The 23,789-nt window shown below is 36.9% G+C and overlaps 4 protein-coding genes across 4 annotated transcripts; 1 reads left to right on the top strand and 3 right to left on the bottom strand.

Annotated features, from left to right (window-relative positions):
• Positions 1 to 6,161: 6,161 nt before the first annotated feature.
• On the bottom strand, positions 6,162 to 7,925 carry LOC101291842. The gene is made up of 2 exons (XM_004302526.1): positions 6,932 to 7,925; positions 6,162 to 6,800 (listed from the first exon to the last, which is right to left on the bottom strand). The coding sequence occupies exons 1-2, from the start codon at positions 7,863 to 7,865 to the stop codon at positions 6,445 to 6,447; spliced, it is 1,290 nt and encodes a 429-aa protein (XP_004302574.1). The 5' UTR covers positions 7,866 to 7,925; the 3' UTR covers positions 6,162 to 6,444.
• A 1,574-nt stretch (positions 7,926 to 9,499) lies between these two features.
• On the bottom strand, positions 9,500 to 12,393 carry LOC101312263 (omega-3 fatty acid desaturase, chloroplastic-like). Its single transcript, XM_004302511.1, has 9 exons — positions 11,624 to 12,393; positions 11,419 to 11,508; positions 11,197 to 11,263; positions 11,016 to 11,108; positions 10,750 to 10,935; positions 10,425 to 10,505; positions 10,104 to 10,241; positions 9,850 to 10,019; positions 9,500 to 9,756 (listed from the first exon to the last, which is right to left on the bottom strand). The coding sequence occupies exons 1-9, from the start codon at positions 12,124 to 12,126 to the stop codon at positions 9,720 to 9,722; spliced, it is 1,365 nt and encodes a 454-aa protein (XP_004302559.1). The 5' UTR covers positions 12,127 to 12,393; the 3' UTR covers positions 9,500 to 9,719.
• Positions 12,394 to 13,135: 742 nt separating this feature from the next.
• LOC101301020 (selT-like protein-like) lies at positions 13,136 to 14,698 on the top strand. The gene is made up of 4 exons (XM_004302558.1): positions 13,136 to 13,661; positions 13,766 to 13,842; positions 13,952 to 14,270; positions 14,406 to 14,698. Exons 1-4 carry the CDS (start codon positions 13,461 to 13,463, stop codon positions 14,505 to 14,507), a joined length of 699 nt encoding a protein of 232 aa, XP_004302606.1. The 5' UTR covers positions 13,136 to 13,460; the 3' UTR covers positions 14,508 to 14,698.
• Positions 14,688 to 23,463, bottom strand: LOC101312178. The gene is made up of 24 exons (XM_004305077.1): positions 23,410 to 23,463; positions 23,052 to 23,182; positions 22,572 to 22,656; positions 22,070 to 22,123; positions 21,615 to 21,706; positions 21,404 to 21,507; positions 20,601 to 20,676; positions 19,593 to 20,052; positions 18,777 to 19,115; positions 18,461 to 18,667; positions 18,237 to 18,335; positions 18,085 to 18,157; positions 17,840 to 17,967; positions 17,468 to 17,762; positions 17,130 to 17,368; positions 16,908 to 17,032; positions 16,565 to 16,679; positions 16,412 to 16,467; positions 16,181 to 16,274; positions 15,900 to 16,092; positions 15,735 to 15,809; positions 15,527 to 15,630; positions 15,382 to 15,444; positions 14,688 to 15,146 (listed from the first exon to the last, which is right to left on the bottom strand). The coding sequence occupies exons 1-24, from the start codon at positions 23,461 to 23,463 to the stop codon at positions 15,039 to 15,041; spliced, it is 3,369 nt and encodes a 1,122-aa protein (XP_004305125.1). The 3' UTR covers positions 14,688 to 15,038.
• Positions 23,464 to 23,789: the final 326 nt, after the last annotated feature.

Here is a 23,789-nt window from a genome sequence, read left to right as displayed (position 1 = left end):
TGTATAATATATATATATATATATATATATATATATATATATGTTCCTTTCCGGAGCAGTGTCCCGCTTTGAAATTAAACTGTGGACATCCTTATTTCGCTCACTTTTAGGTCGTATTTCCACACTTTGTTATAGACATTGTATGATTGAGATGTGGAAATGCAACCTGAAAGTGAGCGAAATAAGGAGGTCCACGCTTTACTTTCAAAGCGGGACACTACTCTAGAATGGAACTGTATATATATAGAGATTATCTCAGCTGCGGACATCCGCACCGATTTTTTGGTGCGGATTTCCATTTTTGCACCACTTTCCTATCGAATTTCCTCATCTCCACCGTCTAGTATCTAGATAATATTGTGTAGATCATCTCTGCAAAATTTCAGCCAATTTGGTGATCGTTAAGGCCCTCAAAATCGAAAAACAAATCGACGGCCTGTATTTTGTCCGGTTCAGGTATATAATAGAAAAACGAAAGTTTGAGGGCCTTAACGATCACCAAATTGGCTGAAATTTTGCAGAGATGATCTACACAAGATGATCTAGATATGTCTAGAAGGAAGTTTGAGAAAATTCGATCGGGAAGTGGTGCAAAAAATGGAAATCCGCATCAAAAACTTTGGTGCGGACGTCACTGTATATATATATACACAGCCCTTCTCAGCTGCGGACGTCCGCACCAATGGTTTTGGTGCGGATTTCCATTTTTGCACCACTTTTCGATCGAATTTCCTCATCTCCACCGTCTAATATCTAGATAATATTGTGTAGATTATCTCTGTAAAATTTCAGCCAATTTGGTAATCGTTAAGGCCCTAAAAATTGTGTTTTTTTGGTATAAACATAAACCGGACAGAATTCAGTCCGTTCATTTTTTTTTCGAGTTTGAGGGTCTTAACGATTACCAAATTGGCTGAAATTTTGCAGAGATGATCTACACAATATTATCTAGATAGTAGACGATAGAGATGAGGAAATTTGATCGAAAAGTGGTGCAAAAATAGAAATTCACACCAAAACTATTGATGCGGATGTCCGCAGCTGAGAAAAATCCTATATATATAATATCTTACGTCATGAGAAGAGAAACTTGCTCATAGATAGATTAATTAGTCATATTTGATGGAATCATGTATTTAATTGTATGGTGTCAAGTTTCCTAATCTCCAAGCCATGTGGTCTCTGCAAAGTCTTTTCTCTTGCGACTCACTCCTTCCAGTTATTCGTATAAAAAGGAATGTCCACCATTTTGCCTGCAAATTTCCAAGCTTTGACCTACTGCTCTCTCCATCTAATAGAAAATTAGTTCAACAACTTCTCTCTACAACCTCTTTTCAAAAAAAAACTTCTCTCTACGACCATGTATCAAAGAAAAAAAAAAAAAAAACTCATCTCTACGACCCTTATTACGGTCTATATACAATATTCTTCTTTCAATTCAGACTTTAGGCTAACAGGTTCGCCAGTAAAGCATTATTCTTTGTTAATTGGTGCATATCTGAGTACATATGTATTGTAGAGGCCTCTAATATTATTCCAAGTCTTTATAATCAGGGATTTAGGCTCAATGTTTCCATTTGTATTCAACAGTTTCATTAATCAAAGCTTGAGGGTAGTCGCACCAACCTTTATTTTTTTTTTTAAAAATCAGACCTTAGGCTTAATTACACTACTAATTAATTGTTGCATGTAATCATATTTTTTTTTTCAAATTCGAAATACCAAAAATGAAAAAACACTGTTATTCCTAGTTCATATCAACTATAGTGGACTTTTAAACGACAAATCTAGAAGGAGATTTATAATTAACGTTATACATACATTGCTACGAGAAATTTTTCAACATTACGGGAGGACCATGTGATAGTATGACGTGGTCCTACATTCCAATCAAATATTGACACATGGATTTTATTAAGAAAAAATTATATCAGCTATTTTGTCAAAGACAATTTTGGGTTTGTTGTTGCTTTTTAAACCCTAAACCCTAACTCTAAACCCTGAACCCTAACCCCAAACACTAAACCCTAAACTCTAGTCCAAACTCAACAAAGACCCATGAAGGTCATTTCACAAAAAATAAAAAAACATTTGTTTATATTTTAGTTGTAATAAATATATGTGTCAATATTTGATTGGAATGTAGGACCCGTCATATTACACATTGTCCATTCAAAAATTTCTCCATTGCCACATTTGGTCAAGGGAATGGGAACGTAACTGCCTTGTTGGGGTCACCATAATATAAATATTGGTACAACTACGTGACACTAGTTTTTTTTTGACGGATTTGTTCTTCAACTATGGCAATAATATTCGTCAAAGTATTGTTCTTTAGGAACTTGTTCATTATATAAATGTTCATGTGCAGCTCTCTTCCTTCTTGTGCTACGCATGCTACTTTGTAAGCTTGTTTATAAGTCATGACATTCCTTCGAAAAGACAAACAAAAGTCCACATTACAGATCTGATTTCTGTAAGGATTTTGGGAAATACACAAGTTTGATAATAGAGATCGAATCTTTACATAAGAAATTTATTCTGATTAATTTATTTGATCGTATGTATAAGTGGGAACGAAAATGAATAGAAATCAAGGAACTTTTCTAAGTTTATGGGTTGGATAATGATGGGTTCTGAAAATCTCAGAAAATAACTCATCACGACAAGTTTTTTTGAATGGTCTGGCTGACTTCACCTTATTATATGTTCATAGCGGGCTCATGAGGTGCGGCATACATATCGATCCTGAAGCCATTGAAAGACTGACTCAGACGCAAAGGTGATGTCCTGAGAAGAAGTGAAGGGGAATAAACGCACTTATGGATCAGTCTAATGAGTACTACACTTGACACTACTGTTTCGTACGAGAATTCAAACTCGTCAAGTGTGGTAGGAGTGTGAGCAACTATGCAGACCTTTCATTCCTTCTCTCACCTTCATGGTTGAGTACTATTTTTTTGACAAGCACTGGTTGAGTACTATTTGGATAAACGGAAGATCCCAGAGTTCCTATTGTACGTAAACAGAAGTATCTGTTACTTCCCAAAAAGAAAAGAAAAAAACCATGAGCTTTCGTTCAGGAAGGCGAATCCGGAAGAAGAGATTTGCTCAGCCACAACTACGAAAGCTTTGTATATGTCTTGAAGGAAAAGAAAGAAAATCATGAAGAAGTGGTTCCGTACTATATGATGAATGAATGATACAAAGAGAGTCCTAGCTGCAGCTATATAGTTATGCATTTGGTAGATTACCAGAAGCACTAATGAACTATATAGATCTTACTCACTCGTGTCGATTAAGTCTAGCTAAAGAATGCTAAATTAAAGTAACAGAACATGATTAACAGAATCCTAACAAAGTACGAACAGCTGTTCCCCTTGCTTGGAATTCAAGAATGGGTTCTGTCCACAAGGTGATGACTGTGGTCAAGCAGAGAAAGGTTTCATCCTATATATATGCTGCTGGTTCGGCCCAGGTATTGATGTTAGATTACTCTAGAGACAGGATTCCTATGCTCACAAGGAAAGAAGATAAAAGGCTCCAACTTTTGCGATGCCTTAAGACCACTAAAACCAAATACCTCTTGTGCACTTACCGTGCCATCAACATTTCAAAGAGCCCTATTACTATTTATCCAACACACTCCATGATGCAAACTTTGTGGCAAAAACAGCAGCAGCTGGCAGAAACCTCTAATTGGGTACATATGCCTAGTTCTCCTCCACAGTTTTGTAGTGGCGCCAAATAGTAGCGATCAAAAGCTCAAAACCAATATGGGAACTTTGATAGAAATAATGAGGAAAACCCTAGCTAGTACTTGTACTACTTATTACTACTGCCACAACAGCTAATTGTTCACCACCCTCATTACCTCATAGCTCAAAATGGGCTTTCAATCCAGCCAGATTTTACATGGGTTTATGGTCTAGTACGTAGAAGATGATCAGCCATCTGGGTGACTGGGTTTGTAGTTGAACAACCCAATTTGTTCGAAGAGAATGAACTATTAGCCATGTAAAAAGTACATGTACAATTATTTCCCATTACTTAAAAATACATATATAATGGCAACTGCAAAGCTTACGTTTTTGTTTCTACAATACTATACAGCATCATATATACTCCTCAAAAATTAACTGCTACACCGTTGTATATTAAGTGAGGTAGGAATATATCATTGATGGAATATCCCAATTTCTCAGTAACAATCATGAAGAGATCGATCTGTATCTGCTGTGAGTGCTGTCTTTCATAATTTTTCCCCATATAGATTTACTGACCGCACTCTGTGGCAACTAAGCAATTGAATGATAAATTTCCAGTTCCCTGTAGTTTCCAAGTTCCCATGCCTTTGGGTTTAGAAATGTGGTTGATGAATAGCCATAATTCTAGGTTTCCATTCCGATGTATGTTCGTTTTCTTCCTTCTTCTCCTTTGTCTCTTTCATTTACTCACTCTTTTGGTGGATCTGTTATCTTCTTCTTGGAAATCCACACTCAGTTTTACACCATTGGAATGAAACCGATGTAACATGAACTAACATATATTGTGACATAAGTAGGGTCTCATTCTAACCTAGTTATGCATGGTGTCATTTCGTTGAAGACATGCTGGGCAATCTTCGTGTCGCTACGGAACTTCTGCATGTGTAGTTGCCCCTAGGGGTGGACTCAGTCCCAACGGTTCGGTTTTTAGGCACTAACCGAAAACCGAAACCGAACTTTCGGTTTTCTATTTCCTAGAATCGAAACCGATAAAAATATGTAAAAAACCGCTCTTGTCAGTTAACCGAACATCGGTTCGGTTTCGGTGCGGTTTCTATTACAAAACCTACTATTCGTAATATTTTTCACATTTAACCAAATAATATAAAAACTAAAAATATCAAAGTTGTAAACTATTAACACTTTAAATAAGTTACTCTAATGGGTTCAAACAAGTAATTGAAAGAAGAAAAAAAACTAAAGTTTATACATAATTCATTTGAAGCCTCCAACATTTATATATTGCAAATGGGAAGACTACATGAGAGGAAATTATGTTAGACATAAACACTTAAAAACATAATCATGTGTGTGAAACTCTATTATTTGTAACTCATAACCAATAAGAATATGACACGTAATATAGAATTACGTATTAATAATTAATTAAATGAATATATGTCGGTTCGGTTCGGTTTATTCGGTTTTTAAGATGCACAGAACCGCAAACCGACACCGCACTACTCGGTTTGTGCGGTTTTGTGGAACCGATTGCCTCGGTTTCATTCGGTTTCGGTTACTCGGTGTCGGTTCGGTGCGGTTTTAACCGGTTTCGGTTTTTTCGGTGTCTAAAAGTCCACCCCTAATTGCCCCAAAAGCTTTTGGCAAATTGGTGACTCCCAGCTGGCTTCAATTTCCGATTAGTCCATTACATCTCAGAGGCACATACCAGAAAGCTTTGTGCTTTCTCAGCTCATATCATACCACTGGGCAAAATAATAGTGCAATTGGGTGTGTTGTAATATTCCTATGATGACTCCTGATATTTTTAGGAATATAATCTCCACCTACCGATCTATATTAGGGGGTGTTTACAATAATGCCAAAGGATTTCAAAATTTTTGTAAACTAAATTTGCTTTCTAAGTAATGTGTGGTTGGTTTGTATGTTGATGGCTTCTTCTTAGAAATGATTAAACACCTAGAGCGGCTTTCATTATGATTTATGAATGAAATGCTATCATCACTAGAACTTGATATGTGTTTTAAATAACACATCTTGGCGGAACCACCCCAATTTCACATTTTAAACAAGAAATTGAGCTTATGCCTTCCAATCCAATCCTAATACTTCAAAATATTTTATCAGATAAATAACTCAAATGACACACAACTAATATTATGTTGTTAGACCAAATTGTGTTGGACACGTCAAATTTTTGTTTAATTAGCTTGGGATTTCGAAATGCTATCTTAGCTTATGCATGTTTTCTACTAAAATCTTACAACTTCACACTTCAAACCAACCCTAAAACCCCAAGATATTTTGATCCTCCGTTGATTGGTTTGTGGAATTTTGTTGAATTTGTTTCAAATTGCAAACCATATTAATTCAGCAAGTACATGGATTATCTTTCTATGCAAAGAAAAAATAAAATAATGAGATACTATAGAATTAGCTGAGAATTCAAAATTTCAATTATGATACCATCAACATCAAGTTAGATTAGACCGCTTCAATTTCACAGAAAGATCTGCCCCCTTCCCTAAAATGTCTATTTTTCTAGGATTAGGGGACAAGCAATTAAATTTTCCAGTTGCCGCTTGCTGCAGGCCATACTAGCAAGCCTAGTCCAAACTCCTTTCACACCAAAATTGCTAAAATTTCAAGGATTTCAAAGTTACAGAGATCGAAACCTTGAAGAAGTACTATTACACTAACATCAAGTCTCTACTATTTATATACAAATTTCAGACAGCTTCTTCTTCTTCAAGCTTAAGAAATTAAGCTGCACAAGATCATCAATGGCCTGGTTCACTAGCACATCTAGGATCAGCCCCTCGACTTCCACACAGATTTCTTCGAATCTTTCATACTCGACCACATTATTTGATACCCAATCTGACTCTTTCAATTCCTCTTCTGTCATTTTGAAGATTTTGCTTGCCATAAGCTCAGTGTAATCTTCACTGTCCTCGTTCTTAACTGGCTCCATATCTTTGAATCTGACTGCTCTCAATTCAGGGTCTTCATTGTACGAAACTCTTGGTGGGGATTTCATCTGGGATTTCAAATCCTTGGGACTAGAATATTCTACAAGAAACAACACAAACTCAAATTTAGAATTGGTCATAGAAATTTTCACATAAATTTAAACAAACCAATATAGCTAAGATAATTAACTAACCTTTTTCTAAAAAAAAAGAAAAAGATAATTAACTAACCTGATAACCAAGTTTCATGTTGGATCAAAATGTCATCAATATCAAAAACAGAAACAGGGCTTGAATTCTCCGAGCAGGAACTATTATCCACTGCCTCTCTTTTCTTAGCTGCATTTTGATGATTTCCCTTCTTGAACTTTGGTTCTACCACCACTTTCTTCTTCTTCGGAGTCGTCGTTTTCTTCAGTGGACTACGCTCCCCACTACCTTCTCTTAAATTAGCACCACCATTTTTGCTCACGACCTTCTTTACCTCATCTCCTTTGGAATCACGATTAACCCTCGAAGATTGAGCATCACATTCCCTTCTAGGCACATCTTTCAACTTGGAAACCTTCTTGCTATTTTTCTTCACCACTTTCTCTTCATTCTTCTTCTTAATCACCTCACTACTCTCTTTCTTCTTACTCCTCTGTTCCTTCCCCTGTTTCACCTCCTCTGTTTTCTTCACTTTAATCCTCACCTCCTCTGTTTTCTTCACTTTAACCCCAAACTCCTTTTCCTTATCCACACTATCCAAATACACCACCAGAAACTCCTTCCCCTCCTCCTGACTCAGCACCGCCGGAACCTCCCTAAAAGAGACGGAGGTCCGGACACGGCGGTGCTGATTCGCCGGAGCTATATCGAAATCCATCAAGTAATCTGCAAAGCTCACCGACTTGCTTCTAGTAACAGAATCCGGGGCTCTCACCCAGTTGGACTCCGGCAGAGAATCCAGCCCCATTAGCCTGGCTACTATTCCGGGTGTTACATTAGCCGAAGGAGAAGGTAAAGCTTGGAACTTGGGTTCATGGTTTGGAGTTTTGGGTGGTTTAGTGAGTTGGGTTGGGTTTGAGTCTGAAATGTAATCTAATGATGGATGAGTCGGAACGTTACCGGTGCATAGAAGCCGGCGTAGGATGCCATTGAAACAGCTTGAATTCTCAGTCATTATTGTTTGTGAATTGTGACGGTGAAACAGAGAAGGGAAGGGTTACGAGAAAAGTGAGAGCAAGAGAAAGGTTTTAATGGCTTTTCTAAGACTTTGTGGGAGGAAAAGTTGAATTGTTTGGTCGTTGGGTTCACATTGGAAACTTGAAGGAAATGTGGGTGTCTGTGTGTGTGCGTGGAGATACGCGTTCTTGGGGCGCTTTTGGAACGTGTGGTTTTGGGAAGGCAATTAATTGTGTTTGCCATTTTTGGCCTTGGTAGCGAAAAATGGAAAACTTTTGAAAAGCGTGGGGCAAACTTGGTGATGGGCATTTCGGTAATTACGTGTGGGATACCGGAGTTGTTGACTAACTACTGATGTGTACAAGGAATGAATGTACAGTACTACGAACTCGGATTCCGACCGACATTGCTGACTGACTGAACCGGTTGGAGTTGGAGTTGGAGTTGAAGGGATGCATGTCATATTTTAGTTAATTAATTCAGTTCTTGAATTGATGTTGACTAGACTTGTTAATACGGATTGGTTTTAGTTTAGATTCGTTTAACAATAATATAAGTTTAATATGATTTTATACGTTAATGATTCCATCTGTTTATTAAAGGAAATGTTAAGTGGAAAGGTCAATTTTGCATTGTGATGGATGAGTTTGATACTGTTAGTTAAAACTTAAAAATCAAGGTCATGTTTGGAGAGTGTTTTATGTATCTGCTACCTTGAATTTTTTTCGTTTTTATTGCAAGTTTGAATGAGATGTGATAGATACCCTTCAAGTACCAACTTTTCAAGAAATGTTAAAATTGGCAATGGAAGAAAATTGAAGATGCTAGTGTTGCGTGCACAAATAAATGTATCATTTAACTCACTACGTTGATGTAAGTTAAATACATTCACAGATTCCTCTCAAAAAAAAAAAAACATTCACAGAAAAAAAAAACGAATTTACTTGTTGAAATTCTAAGTAAAAACACATGAGATGTACTTCATATGAAGGTGAAAACACTTGATAGTCTTGTATCAGGTCGTTCGACCTAGTTGTGTAGTACTATAGTCCAATTATCTTGACTCATTTGAAACCATAGTGGATGCCGGACAACTTTGTTGGTCCGACAATCCAACGGTAGCCTACATCCTTAAGGTTTTTCTTCAATTAACACTTCTACAAAGTACTAACTAGTACGCTGAAAAAGAAACTCCAAATCATAGACTCAAAAACTGTTAAAAAGTTGAATTTAACTTCTTTACTTGAATTTATGTTGCTTGGATGACTTATAATTATTGGATCGAGTATAATCTAAGATTACCATGTCATCCTTATGTCATCTTTACTTCATCTAATAATTATAAAATATCTAAACAACTTAAATACAAACAGATAATCCAGATCTATAACTTCATGATACAATTCTTATAGGAGGGTGACAACTCCAAACCTAAGAATATGAGAAAATGACTCGGCCACTGTCGGCAGCTAAAAGGGTGGAGTTGTCATTCGTGTTATGTTTAACAGACGAGATGACATAGATGGGTTCTTCTGTTTTTGTTTGTTTTCATTTGACTCTATCAAACTAGAGGTATTACATGATTAATCATTTTCATGTTTCCCTCCCTCTTCAACACAAGATTTCCAGAAATCATAAGAAACACACGCCCATTTTCACTATCAGAATCCTTTGTACATTGAACTGCTTTTCTTTAAAAAAAGAAGAAGGGAAAACTGCTCTTAGTTTCAATTATTTTTCCATTTAATCTTCTTGAATGTATGTTTTACAATGCATTATAGCTGGAGAGTAATTCCTCTCCGTAATGAATCGAACGCTACATTCCTATTTTGACTTATAATGACAACAGGTGCTATCCGAAATTGCTCTTCTCCGCCATGGATTCTCCACTGCAACAAGAAGAAAGCAAGCAATCTGACTATGCGAGGCTAAAAACTTGAAATTGTTCATGTGATCTACTTGACTAAATATTGAAGCTTTACTTTGAACTAAGCTTGGGGTCAGTTTGGTAGTACACAACATCCCCAGAGTCACTGACATAATGGTCTTTTTTCAAGCTCGTTATAAAATTTCCAAGTAGGTGAAATGGTAGAGGTCCTGATTTCTTCGGCTCTCTGTAATATTTCCCAAACACTGGCTTAGCTGCCTCTGTCTACAAGTTCAAGAACAAAAGCATCAACAAAACTGCAGGTATAAGTGTATTAGTTTTTTGAATTGAATTCAAGTTCGTACTTACTGCTTCAACTAGATGGTAGTGAGGGATTTGAGGAAAAAGATGATGGACCACATGGGTTCCAATATCGTGATGGATGTTATTGATCAACCCATAGTCACGATCAAGTGTTGTGAGCCCTCCCCTCAGATAACTCCATTCCTACCAAAACATTATGAGGAAATTTCATTATCTTGAAACTTTGAAATAGCTATAATGACAAGCTTTAGGCCTAACAAGCTTAAACAAGACAAGATAATATGTAGCGACAGATATTTTTTCCTTGTTGTGGTATGATAAGGAAAGCAATCCCTATCATGGATGCACCTTTCAACAGTTTCGTACCTTTCCGCGATACCAAGGTAGTTTGTCTTCGTGACCATGATGGTGCAAGTAAGTAACTAAATCCAACCACATGACAAACACCTAACAGTAAAGCAAAACCAAAGTTAGATTTTCTTTGATTGGATTAGTACATGACAAACACCTAACATTACCCAGAATCAAACGCATCTTATTTGATTAGATTAGTAAAGCAATCCTGCTTGTGGAGTAGAATGGAGATCAATATGAAATTAAAGATGTAGAATTTACTCCGTAAGGGAATCAAACATATTTTTTATTGGATTAGTGAAAGCGATCTACTTGAAATTGAAGATGTAGAATTTACCCAGTAGGGAATGCCATAGAGCTTAAGCATTTGAATCGGACCAATCACAAATGATAACCCCACAAGCAAAGCAGACATGGCGGTCCAACATACAGTTGAAGTGATCACATCTTTCTTCTCACTGGGGACAAAAAGGTCGCTGCTTGGCTCAAAATGAGAACCAGTCTTTCCTGGACTTCTATTCCACTGCAGAAGACCAATAATAATCAGCTGCAAATTCCATGAATTCTCTGGGACGGATTAACATTCAAGCACTTCAAACTTACAAGGTAAAAAGGGTATGCTAGCAAGGGAAAAGGCAAACTGAACCGCAACATTTGTGTTGTTTTATCCAAAGTTCTGTAAATTCTCTCGGACAACTGCAACAATATTTATCATCTTCAGATATAAACAAACCCAGGATGCCTCAAGATTTAGAAGAAAAAAAAAACTAGAAAAAAGACCAACCGGGTGCCATGATTCATCATTCTCAACATGTCCATGGTTTTGATGGTGAGTCCTGTGGCTAATTCTCCTAAACAATCCAATCATCATTTCACACTTTTAGTCCATCTAATGCTAATTCTAATATAAACAAGAACAAACTGTATGATCAAAACATATGAAACCAATACTCATAATGGACAATGCATCCCATTGTGAATAGTATCTCAATCATCACTAACATACCATCCATGATAGGGTACAAGAATCGAAGAATGCAATAGATGTCCAACCACACTATTCATCTTCTGATTGTTTGAAAAGCTTCCATGTCCACTACACAATCCAAAACCAAACAAACAAATCAACACCATCACACACAAATTCACATAAAAACATTCAAACATCAAAACAACAATCAAAAATAAGAGGAAGGCTATGAGTGATTTACCAATCATGACCAAGAACAAAGAGTGCCCAAAACATAGTCCCCTGAGCAACCCAATACAGAGGCCAAACATACCACTTGTTTATACAAACCGCAGCAAAAGCCAACCCAAAAACCACCACCACATCCCTAACCACATAGCTCATTGATCTCCACGGGTCCTTAACCCAACAATGCTTAGGGATTGCCGCCCTAACATCAGCCAACTTGAACGGTGGAGGTGAACCCGGATCGAATTCAATCTCCTCTTCATCTCCATTGATTCTCATTCTCTCCTCCTCATCTTCTGTAGAAGCAACTCTCAATGGGGCACTCACCTTCACGCCCCAGCTTCCAAACCTCCCGCTGGAAATCCGGGTCGACCCGAACCCGAACCCGAGATCTGTGATATTGTTCTTCGTCAAAGCCGGAAGCTTTATTGGTTTTGCGGCGATTCTGGTTCTGGGTATCGTTGAAACATGGGGGAGAGGTCTAAGGCCGCATTGTGAGAGGACCCAACTCGCCATTGGAGAGACCCAGATGGAGCAGAAGCAGAAGCACAAGGGTTTTGGGTTCTGGGTCTCCCTCAGGCTTTAAGAGAGAGAATGCCTGAAGCTGAAGCAAAGACAGAAAGAAAGTTGAAAACTTTGGAACACAAAAATATCTGCGATTTAAGATTGGAATATATATATTCAATGAGACTAGCCAACTAGGAAACACAGAGATGTATTATTATAATGGTTTTTTGTGTTTCTGAGTTTTGGAGGTTGAATATGGACTCTGATGTTTTGGTTGTTGTGGTGATGACGGAGGAGGTTTAAGAACGCAGAAAACGGTTAAAGGGGAAGGTCAGCTTAGTCTGGACTTGCGTGTTCAAATTGGACCATAGGACTTGTTCCAAGGTCAACCTGGTCATTTTAATCTTCATAGATTCTCCAAATATGAGAATTTCATGCTTGACCTTTTACCTTTTTAACATGCCATCCAATTACTGTATTTTGGGATGTTTTTACTTTTTACTTTTTACTTTTCACTGTTTTACCGCTCTATGTGTTGTGTTTTGGAGGTTTGGTTTCACATTTGCTGCAAAATCCTCATGAGGACCTAACAAATGAAAAGAGAAGATGAAGGTAAAATGCAAACATGCAAAATCCTCTAAGTTAGAACTAGTAGTTTGGATGCCTTGCATCATATTTTGGCGTGAGGACAATAAGAAAGAGACTTGAGACTATTAACAGAAATAGGAAACACAAATCTAACACACAAACGAGACTATTAACTAAAATAGGAAGATAGCTTGCAAATCCTGAACTCTTAAGTATGGAAGTTAGGCGGATAATTCAAGTCTATGTGTTATGTGTTCTGTAGGAAATCTCACATCAAATCACTTATAAAGATGAATATCATGTCCCCTAGGTTGGTGGGAGGAACATAAAAAGCATATGAAGTTGTAATTTAAGGGTATGTGTTTGTAGCTTCATATGTTCAGATTTGTATGGCTTTTAATCTTAGTTGTATATTATAAATTTAAAGGTGCGTGTTTAAGTAAAATAAACAAATCTTAGTCGTACTGCTTTCAAGTGTTTGTGGTGTCACAAGTAGGTATATGTGATGTTTACATGTGTAATATGATCCAAAGTTCCAAACAAACTATACCAAATATATAATCCAAGCAGATTAACCAAGTGTTTGAGGGTTGGATGATTGGCATTTGGCACAGTAATTCCCAAGGAAAAAGAAGATCCTACTAATCAGCAAATCTTCAATGAGCAAGTAAATCATATGCCTTGGCAATAGCCTGAAACAGAAAGACAATCACTCTGTTTTGTATTCTGGGTGTCTCTATTACTCTCTCTTTTTGATGGATCGAGCTCATATAGTTCTAGTTGTGTTACCAATCTTTCTGTTCTGCAGAGACATTTTCACCCTTTTCCAACCTAGACCTCCCAAACCTACCCAGTATCATTATCACCAGATTGCTGATCCTGATGAACCACCAGACCCTGATCCCCAAACCGAAGAGCAACAGATTCTCCAAGAGCCGCTTAAATTCCCAGTTCAGGTCTCTCTCAAACCCCATCATTTCCAATGTTTATGTGCATGCATACATTGCATCATCTCATATATGCTGAATATTCTGATCGTAATTCGTTTGTTCCACTGCAGAAATCCAATGACGCCATTGGAGAAACTGTCATAGGAAGCACCATTAACATTGATTTTTGCACATCTTGTTCTTACAGGTTTTGAATTGTTTTGTTTTTTTGCTCAACTCAAATTTTTGATGAATTGTAATTAGTAATGTCAAATGTGTTCTCATCACAATCCTTTGCTATGTATAATTTGTGGCAGAGGAAATGCAATAACAATGAAAAACATGTTGGCAACATCATATCCTGGGATCACTGTAATACTAGCAAACCACCCTGCTTCATTTCAAAAACGCTTGTTGAGCAAATTGGTACCAGTTGTTCAAGTAGGAATCATCGGAACTATTATAGGCGGCGAGCACATTTTTCAGAGGTTGGGGATGGTTCCACCACCTTCATGGTACCAGTCTTTGCAAGCCAATAGATTTGGTAGTATTGCAACCAGTTGGCTACTGGGGAACTTCTTGCAATCCTTTCTTCAAAGTACAGGAGCTTTTGAAGTTTATTGTAATGGTGAATTGGTATGTTTCTCTATCATCTATGATCTCTTGCAGTCCATAGATGATGATGAATTGATGAAGTTTTGAAGTACAAGTTTCTGTTTAAAATTCCATTTCTCTTGATTCTCATCCTTCTGTTTCCCTACCACACTGTAGATCTTTTCCAAGCTGAAGGAGCAGAGGTTCCCTAGTGAAATTGAGTTGAGGGATCTTCTAGGGAAGAAGCTTGCTAATTCGAGAAACACTCTTCGGCCATGATATGTCGTAGACCACTGTACTGTTTATGACTAATTTTCGAGCACACGACCGACTTTGCGTTATCTAGTAATTTCTTTGCAACAAGAGCAAAGGCTGCCATATGATTTGTATGTTCGACATATTGCAGTGTGGAATTGTAAAAACTCAACGAAACTGATGAATGTTAACTTCGCATTTTTTGCTTTATGAACACATTTACCGGGTTTTTTTTTTTTTTTTTTTTTTTCTACAATCATGGACATATCAGAAAAAATGTGCCTTCCCAATGGTTTGAAGCCGAGCAACCACCTAAACTACTTTGCCACCACATAAATTACTTTGCATCAAATGACAAATGCAACATAAAATGAGAAGACAAATACATTTCTATACACTGTAAGCACACGAACCTTTCGAATATCTTCTGAGTAGAGATCACAAGCTGCGGATGATGTCCTTGCATAAGTTTTTAGTCTTAGCTCACTTTTTCTCAGAAAGGACAAGCAACTCCCCTATATGAAAACTGGAAGCCAGCAAATAAAGTGTAACAAATTAAATATGCCACCACTTTCGTGCTTCTAGTGTCTTGACTAGCTCCTTCGTCATTGATGCAAAATCTTCAGCTCCATTCTGTAGATCTTCAGTGCGCCTGCTGAGTTTCTGATACAATTGAAATTTTGAATTAGAAGAAAGAAACAACGAAGCCAGATAGTTTAAGTGCCACTCAAAACATTTGCTTGTTGAAGGTTTGCTGTCACTGGATCTAGAAAAAACTGAGATAAAGTAAAACATATCCAATATACTGTCACCAGTACTCCCAAGTGACAGCATCACAGCATTTTTCCATCGTATGAAAGATGAATAATCCATCAGTTTCTCAAATCTGTTCACCTACCTCAAGTTTTTGCCCCCGCTCCATGAGCTTATTCCTTGCTTCAGAAGCCACCGAAGAAGCATCCTGAAACCATATGAGAGAGAAAATTAATTTTAGAGTACTTCATTATCTGTCATATAAATCTATTATCGTCATCTGAAACTACCTCAGTTTTTCTATATTTAGCTTTAATTTCTTCAGCAGTCCTAACTCTGGGCTTTGTATCACCAGTCCCACCTTGAAATAATCTATCCCTTTCTGAGTCCCCTTCTGCAATACAAAAATGTTATTATTGTTGTACTATAACAATACAATAAATACTTTAAAAAAAATAACAATACAATAAATAAATCATCTGTAACAAAAGAAAATACCTCTCTTTTTATTATCAACATCATGGGATGTTGAAGTAGATGCTACATGTAGAGGTTCATCAATTTCAATGTCATCTATACCAAAAGAATGAATTCAGGTTTAAAGTGAAAGGATGACCCAAAAAAAGTGAAGACTCATATGGGAGATGGTAAAAAGAACCAGACCTATATTAAGCTCCAAAGTTTCTTGATGATCCAAACCTGGGAACAAGTCCAACTGTTGGGACTTCCAGAACATCCCTTCTAATTGATCAAACCTGGATTTAGGGGTTGCAGTAGAATGACTAGAATCTCCACTCTGAACCATTTTTCCTCCTTTCAAGCCTTTGACAATACCTAATATCGCTGGGCCAGTACTCTGTAGTGAAAATGATATGTCAGGAATGTAAGATAATGAATTCTTCACAAAATAGAAGCATAATAACTAAATTTTGTTTTCTCAAAACCTGTTTCTTCTTCTGATTCAAAGACACACTTAAGGCCGCATCTGCAGCAGATGCAAGAACTGCATCATGGAGACAAGGCAAAGACTCTGGAATCCTATAAACACAAAATTTCAGGAATCATCTTTTTTCACTCCCAATTCACAAACCAATCTCCAATGCTCAACTTCATATCTCAATCACTGCACCAGTAGCTAACCTAATATTATAAAAAGAAATGAGAAAAAAAAGTACCTGAAATCATTTTCAGCAGTTAACAGAGAGATGAATACTGTCTCATACCCATTTGCCTACAAAATCATAAGCATCAATCATGCATTATTTACCAGTAATAAATCAAGAATAAAGTGTCCCACATATCTTAAACTTTCAAGACAACAACATTACCAGTGTGATATGTGCATCATCGAAACTCATTGTCTTATCCATGTTTGCCTTACAATTCCACCTTAGAATTGACATCAAGGAGCTTTCTTTCACCAATTCTAAATCAGGAATAGATCTGCCCATGGACAGGGATGAACATTTTATTAAACGACTGGAATGAAAAGCACTATCAATCAATTGTCAATCAGTTATGTTAGGTGGATATGCTATCCTAACAGGAGGGGACACAATTATTTCTCCTGTATGAACATTGGAACATTATGATGCACTGCTACAGTGAGTTAAAGCTGCATATCCTGTAAATTCTTGATTAAGGATGTAAGGTATAAAAGAGAAAGTTTACCTAATTTCAATCTCTCCAGTCTGAAACAGTAAAGTCAATCCCCAAGTTTTTTCAACATTCTTCAGAGTTGCTGCCCAAATGCAAGGTCTTGCATGTTTCACCTTTCGTATGGGTTCATTGTTTCCCTAACAAGACCATATAGCCTTAGCATGCTTATAAAAATACAGATAGCAGCAGTAAGCAAGAATAAAGTAATATGAATAAAGGCAACACAACAAGAACCTGAATCACAGATTTCGTGGAGTACAAGCGCACTGAATCCACACAGCAAAGCAAAATCAGCGAGTTCAACAATCTTTCTTCAGAGTATGCATTTTCTGAATTATTGTCCTGGTCCACATCAAGTGAATTTATAGGAATTGGAGAACTGCCTGCCATAGACTCGTTCTTGGTTGAATTATCCTTTGACGTCTCTTCCGGCGGATTTGTATCAGATACTTTAGAGGCTGAAATTCTTCCATCTGGAGTTAAAAAATAAAAAAATAGAACACTCAGAATTATGTAATCACTAAAAATAATAACAAGTGTTTTGTGTTTTCCTAGATGAAGTCTGTACTTGCCTATAACATACATTGAAATTGCAATCGCTTCCTTTTTCAATTGCCATGGCCGGGGGATGATCACATTACCAGTGTTTCCACAAATCAAATGTATATTTGCATCTTTGGTTAAGATGAACAGTACTTCCTCTGCAGGGTGAACGGGTGATTTTGTTTCTGAGAGTTTGGTACTCTTCAAGAGGCCTTGAGGATTTGTAATTTCTTTCCAAGTCATTGAAATGACCGGGGAGCTAGAGAAAGATGCATCTTTTATGAAGAACAATATGGATAAGGAACTTGTGTCCAGCATTGCAACCTGAGGCGGATATATCAAATTTAGAATCCTTCAGAAACATCAAACAGTATACAAACCTATGAACAAATGATACTTACATGACCACATTCAAATCCCACTGCAAGTTTACCTCCATGCTTGACAAACTGTAGCGCTTGAACTCGGGAATTAGTAAGACTGAAAACAGCTCTGCATTGAGGTCCTTTCACTTGAGACAAACTGTGGGCTAATATACAAGTTATACCTTTGTTAACTTAATAAAATAAAAGCTGTAGAAAAACTATTTCAAGATCAGCTTAATAGTATGTTCTGGTCAAAGAAAGTCAAGGACATTGACAAATACCTTCACATTTGGTTTCGGTTACAAAGAGGAATTTTATCCCATCTGAACATCCTTTGAGGTTGTAAATACGAACCTATAGGTTGGTACAAAGACAATCAGTATGGTAAAATTTAAGAGTGAAATGTAGTAGTCAGTAGTGAAAGACATCTGACCAAACCAGATTCACTGCCAACAGCCAAGTTCAAAGTGAAGATGCAGAAATCCATTCTTGATACTGGAGAATTTAAACCAGCCACTTTTATACCTTGCACCTGCCAGTTAGATGGAGATAATTTGGTATCAAATATTTCAACTTTATAGAAAAGAGAAGTTGTATGTTCTTTCCTTTCCATTTTATTTAAGAATAGTAAATTCAATTTTCTAAGAGTGGTGTTACCTCGCCTTCTAAAACACAGACAAAAGATAAGAGCGGATATGTGGCATTCCATATCCGAACAGATCCATCTGAATATCCTGCTAGATATAATCTCTCAATACCACTATTCTTTGAAAGAGACAACTGACTGGGCACACCTCCAGTCAAGGGCCATTTCGTACCATCAACTGAAGTTGGTAATGAGCCAAGGTTCATAGCTGAGAATATCTGAGAGAAATAAATTAAAGCATGTGAGGTAGAAAGAGAAAAGCATGAATGAAAAATTGGAACACGTCTGCTAGATATGTGAATATGAATACTTCAAAGAATGTCATACCTCTGATAGATCCTTTAATGAGTTCTCCCCAGTAGCTGTCCTGATAAGTTTGGCAGCAGTCATGGTTGGATTAGTAGTAGGAATTATCACTGGAAACTCCAAAGCAGAGACACATGGTTTCTTTTCTTGCTGGGATATTAGGGACGACAGGCTGGTTTCATCATAAAAGTGCAATTGCCCAGGGTTTGTTAACACAAAAGCATCAGCTCTATGATTGCCCGCAATTGTTGCAGAATTTGTTAATAAAATCATGTCTGCAAACGAACCAGTGAGGGTAAGGTCTGTACGGCCAACACACCTTAAATTCCCCATCCCTGATGACCAATCAAGAGTTAAAACCTGCACAGTAGAAATCTCGTCAGCTCCTATCTTGAATGCCAATACATTTCAAAGATAAGACAAAGCAGTGAAGCGCCAATTCACTAAAGAGTGAAGTGACAACACAGACAACATTTCAGATGCCAAAGGCATCCAGGATATTATCATAAATTTCAAAATTAAGTAATCAATACCAGAATCCGAACTGAAAATATATGCGAGGAAAAAAAAACTGCATATGGAGCACATAGTAGAAGATAAATCAAAATGTGAAATTGTTCTTATTCAAAAACCATCTGGCATATTGGTTAATTCTATTGTTTCAAGATATAATTTCACTTGTATCTTTACTATTTCTACATATGCTGCAATGTTGTTGAGAAGTGTGAGGATAAGTAATTTATATAGGAACAAATCCATAAAATATTCAGCAACTGCATTCAATTGCAACTAAATAACAAAACAGGGAAGTAAAACAACTACAAACAAATGACGCACCGTCAGAACTTCATCTGATCCTATTTCATCGCCACCATAGATAAATAGTTGTCCATCACAATCATTATGGGATTTATTTAATGTGCACCACTGCAAGACAATGACAGGCAGTCTTCTTTCTGCTGATGATAGCCGTAACTTAACAACATTATTAGATGATGACGATACTTGCTGACCCTTAATGGAAGCAGCAGATGACGTGTTCCAGAACAAAATATCTCCATCTACATATCCCACAGCCAAAATGGACCCATTGGATGACGCCCAACAAAGAGCACTTATTTCTTTCTCTCCCAGTTCATGTTCTATTGTATTTTCAGGAGAATCAATATTGACTTCATCAGTAGGCTTAACAACTCCGTCCTTTAGTTGGAGATCCTTACCACCTCCAAGAAAGACAATCTGAGCCTCAGAAACATCCCACAGTATAAGCAACCCATTTTGATATGCAATCAGTACTCTGCAAATAAGAAAACCCTCATCATTCAGTAAAATGCATAAATAATATTTCGTATCCTTATTTCTTTTATTCTACAGTAACATGATGTAAGCTTTGACACATATACGTTGGGAGCAAAAGTTAAATAAAAAATCTTCAAATGTTACATCACGTCTAAACTGTAACACTATTATTTATTTTTCTCTTAATTCTCAAGTACGTATTTGCAATCCTCTTTGACCATAGGTAATTCTGAAGTTTTGTCCTTCTTGACAAACAAAATATGCATACTAGCGATAAGAGTAGTTGTGGGTTTCAAAATATCTGTCTTATGAAAAGAAATTGTGCTATTAGATCATTTGATAACCAATATTAGGTTCTACGATAATTAGACATGGATACAAGTTAATACTACTATGGAAGAAGCTCATATACTAACTCAATCTAAGAACAATTTCCTGCATTGATAATTGTTCTGGCAACATCAGAAAGAGAAAACCGAGGCCATGTTTGTTTCACACTCTAAGGAGATATGTAATGTGAGAAGCTACAAATATACTATATCTTGCCTATTTCCAGATGAACCAGGCTGTGGAAGAAGTCCAACTATCGGTTGGTCGGTAGGAAATGGAAACTCAGCAGCTTCTGTGTAATACCAAAGAACATTTGGATGAGTAATAACCGAAGCAAATAACAATACACATTCAATAATATTATGCTACAGATATTGATAGACGTCACCATAAAAAGAAGTCACCTCATGGTTTACTATTAAGATATGGGTGACATTCCCTACAACTTCGAAATCCAAATCCAACCCTTTCTTAGTAACAAATTTTATTCAAACATGTTGACACTCAAATGTTTACAAACTCTTGAGAATATGTTGTCCCACAAAACAGAGATAAACAAAAAGGACAAATCAAGGTATGAGAACAAAAAAATTCATAGCCTGAGATTTAGCTGAATATGGATCCCTGATAATCTTAGTAAAATGAAAAGAAAGACTGACAATTTAGTGGCACAAAGTTTGCTTGTAGCAACTATATATCATCATTAACATTGTTACAACAGTCTCCAGTGAGCTGATGCTCACATTTACAAGATTTCTGATAAAATGATCTCAAGCATTATAGAGCCATTTTATATATGTTATTATGTACATTTTATTTTATTTATTTTTCATTTCATTTTTTTATCAAGGGGAGACACCTCCTTTATGGTTAGAGCCCATGTCTTTCAGTTTGCTTCTTCTAGGATGAGATAAACTAATATAACAGAGGAAGCTAATATGAGCTAAAAGAGATGCTCAATTATGGTCTAATTATGCTCTTCAGTTAAAAACCCGCAAAGAGAAGAAAATAAGATATACCGCTTAACAAATCCGCAGAAATATGATACGGCAACTGCAGAAGTTTTTCCTCCTCAATATCATACTTCACCACAGCCAATACAGCATACTCATCGCCCACGTACCTGACAATTGTAATATGCTAAACAGGTTATCAAGTGCACTTCCCCAGCGAATAAATAGACTGAAAATGGAAAAAAGAAAAGAAAATTTGTTCTGGGCAGTAGAATACATTAAGTTGGAGCCATGGATTACAGAAAAAGCAGTTATATTTGATTCCCACTCTAGAGAACAAACTAGGCATCTGCCCTCAAGATTCCAAACCTGCCAAGAATTGAGAAGTTATTGATCTCTTCTGAACAGAAATTAGTTACATGAGTAAGAACTTCCTATTAAATTTTTAGCACTTCATTATCAATTACAATTGTCAAGTTAACGGTTGCTGCCATCAAATATCATCCATTTCTATATTAGATTTAGTTAAACCGGTAACATAATAAATTCAACCACAAACACTAACGCCTATGCCAAATAGTTGGTTAAAAGACAATGGTCTTGATAATTGCTAAAAGGAACTTTAAGAGGAAGCGTAACATATAACTACTTTAATAGAGTTTCTCATGTGTAACATGAATGTTAAGTTTGGCATGGGAAACAGAAATTGCAAAGTTGACAAAGATTCAATACCTGAATGCTATTATCATTTAAGATGCTGACCAAGTAACCCTGATTTTGTAGAAACTGCCAAAAGTACAGTAAAAATTAGTTTACTGCTCAATCAATAAGTAATCGAGAAGAGAGTATTCAAGTAGGCTTTGCAGACTGAAAGGAAATGGTGTCTCAATTATGTGCATAAACATAACCTTAAGGCAGAGACTTTGTTTACTAATTCCCGCCACTTGGAAAAGTTCATCCAAAATTCACACACCATATGCATGGTCATTATACCTTTCTCCAGGTATTAAAATGAGACAATACAGAATGAATTCCTCGATGTGTGGGAAATTATTTCAATTGTTTTATTTGCATAACAGAGAAAGTATCAGCCTTGTTTCAAAACTTTCAAGAATATTCCTTGAAAATGTGACCCTGCTATACTCTAGATCTAGTATTACTAAGACTAAGCTAGGGGAAAAGCGAAAACCAAAAATTTACTAGATGACTCATAGTTAATGGTGTAAATACATACCTCGATGTATTTGTAAGGCAACTGTTTTGGGGATATAAGAAGTCCTTCAATACCGCCACCACCAATTACTTTAATCCTCCCATCCCTATCATCAAAAATAGCATCCAAAGCAATAATATCACAATGTAGTGTATGATTTGTGTCAAGCAAGAATATACACTGTTCATCAAAGTTAAAATGGAACGCAGACGGCAGACCTAGTAGCCTATGCAGCTGATAGTTACAGAGGTATTGCATTGCCTTCTTTGAAATAAAGTATGCAACTGCGTTAACCAAAACTACCTATGTATCCTTCCATAAATATAGTTCTAAATCCGCAATCACTTACTTACAGTCACAAACTTAACAGCCATGGCTAAGAAATGCAGAACAACAATGCTCAGTAGCATAAAGTAAGCCAACTTATTAGCAACACTGCCTATCGGATTTGCGTAAATTGCGAAAGATAGGGAAAGAGGAAAGGGATGCATTTGAACTCACAGTGTCCCGATGGCGAGAAGACGCTGGATGGGGTCGAAAGCAAGAATGGAAGAAGTAGATGGAATTCCATAGTGAACTGCAACTCGCAGGTCCAAGTCTGCTGACGTCAAACTGCCTTGCTGCATATTCTGCTGAAATCAGCCATCACAAAACTCAATCAAAACTTCAAAATAGCGAAATTGAATTCGAAATCCAGTTTCCAAGAGCTTGAGCTCAAAATTCACAAAGACGAACGCAACTGATTTAAAGACGAAGGATTTAAGAAATGAAAACCCTAGGCAATCAATCAAGCAATGTTTTAGTAGAGGTGAGGAGTTGAGTAACAGGTGGCGGCGATCGGTTGGCCGGAAAGTGTTACCTGAGAATGGTGGTGGTGGTTGACGGCCTTGTGTAGGAGTCGCTTGGCGAACATAGCGAAGAGGATTTGAAGGTGAATCGGAGAAGGAGGAGAGGAGACTTGTAAGTTTGGTTCAGTGTGATCAAACCGATGACAATTTCGTAGTCGTTGAGAGAGAGAGAGAGCTGTAATTTTTTTTTTTTTTTTTATTGCGAAAAATAAAAGAGCTGTAATCGTTAGTCAGTCAATGTGAAAGTCCCGCTTTAGGGTTGCTGATCCTCTGTGGTTTGTTCTATTTAGGTTTTTCTGCACCTAAATGGAAATATTTTATACGGACCACGTGTAAATATACGGTGCAAACTTAGTCGTTCATAACAATTTATATTTTGATCAGCATGTTT

Source organism: Fragaria vesca, linkage group LG6, assembly GCF_000184155.1.
Source record: "Fragaria vesca subsp. vesca linkage group LG6, FraVesHawaii_1.0, whole genome shotgun sequence".
NCBI classification, from domain to species: domain Eukaryota; kingdom Viridiplantae; phylum Streptophyta; class Magnoliopsida; order Rosales; family Rosaceae; genus Fragaria; species Fragaria vesca.
This window is presented reverse-complemented; position numbering and strand designations above follow the sequence as displayed.

Coding starts and splice junctions, on each gene's coding strand:
- LOC101291842 (XM_004302526.1), bottom strand. CDS start 7,865: ATGACTGAGAATTCAAGCTGTTTCAATGGCATCCTACGCCGGCTTCTA. Junction 6,801..6,931: donor ACATGAAACTTGGTTATCAG/GTTAGTTAATTA, acceptor TGTTTCTTGTAG/AATATTCTAGTCCCAAGGAT.
- LOC101312263 (XM_004302511.1), bottom strand. CDS start 12,126: ATGGCGAGTTGGGTCCTCTCACAATGCGGCCTTAGACCTCTCCCCCAT. Junction 11,109..11,196: donor ATGATGAATCATGGCACCCG/GTTGGTCTTTTT, acceptor ATATTGTTGCAG/TTGTCCGAGAGAATTTACAG. Junction 9,757..9,849: donor GACCCCAAGCTTAGTTCAAA/GTAAAGCTTCAA, acceptor TTCTTGTTGCAG/TGGAGAATCCATGGCGGAGA.
- LOC101301020 (XM_004302558.1), top strand. CDS start 13,461: ATGGATCGAGCTCATATAGTTCTAGTTGTGTTACCAATCTTTCTGTTC. Junction 13,662..13,765: donor CGCTTAAATTCCCAGTTCAG/GTCTCTCTCAAA, acceptor GTTCCACTGCAG/AAATCCAATGACGCCATTGG. Junction 13,843..13,951: donor TGCACATCTTGTTCTTACAG/GTTTTGAATTGT, acceptor AATTTGTGGCAG/AGGAAATGCAATAACAATGA.
- LOC101312178 (XM_004305077.1), bottom strand. CDS start 23,463: ATGTTCGCCAAGCGACTCCTACACAAGGCCGTCAACCACCACCACCAT. Junction 18,336..18,460: donor TCTGTGTTTTAGAAGGCGAG/GTAACACCACTC, acceptor TCTAACTGGCAG/GTGCAAGGTATAAAAGTGGC. Junction 16,275..16,411: donor ACTGCTGAAAATGATTTCAG/GTACTTTTTTTT, acceptor TTGTGTTTATAG/GATTCCAGAGTCTTTGCCTT.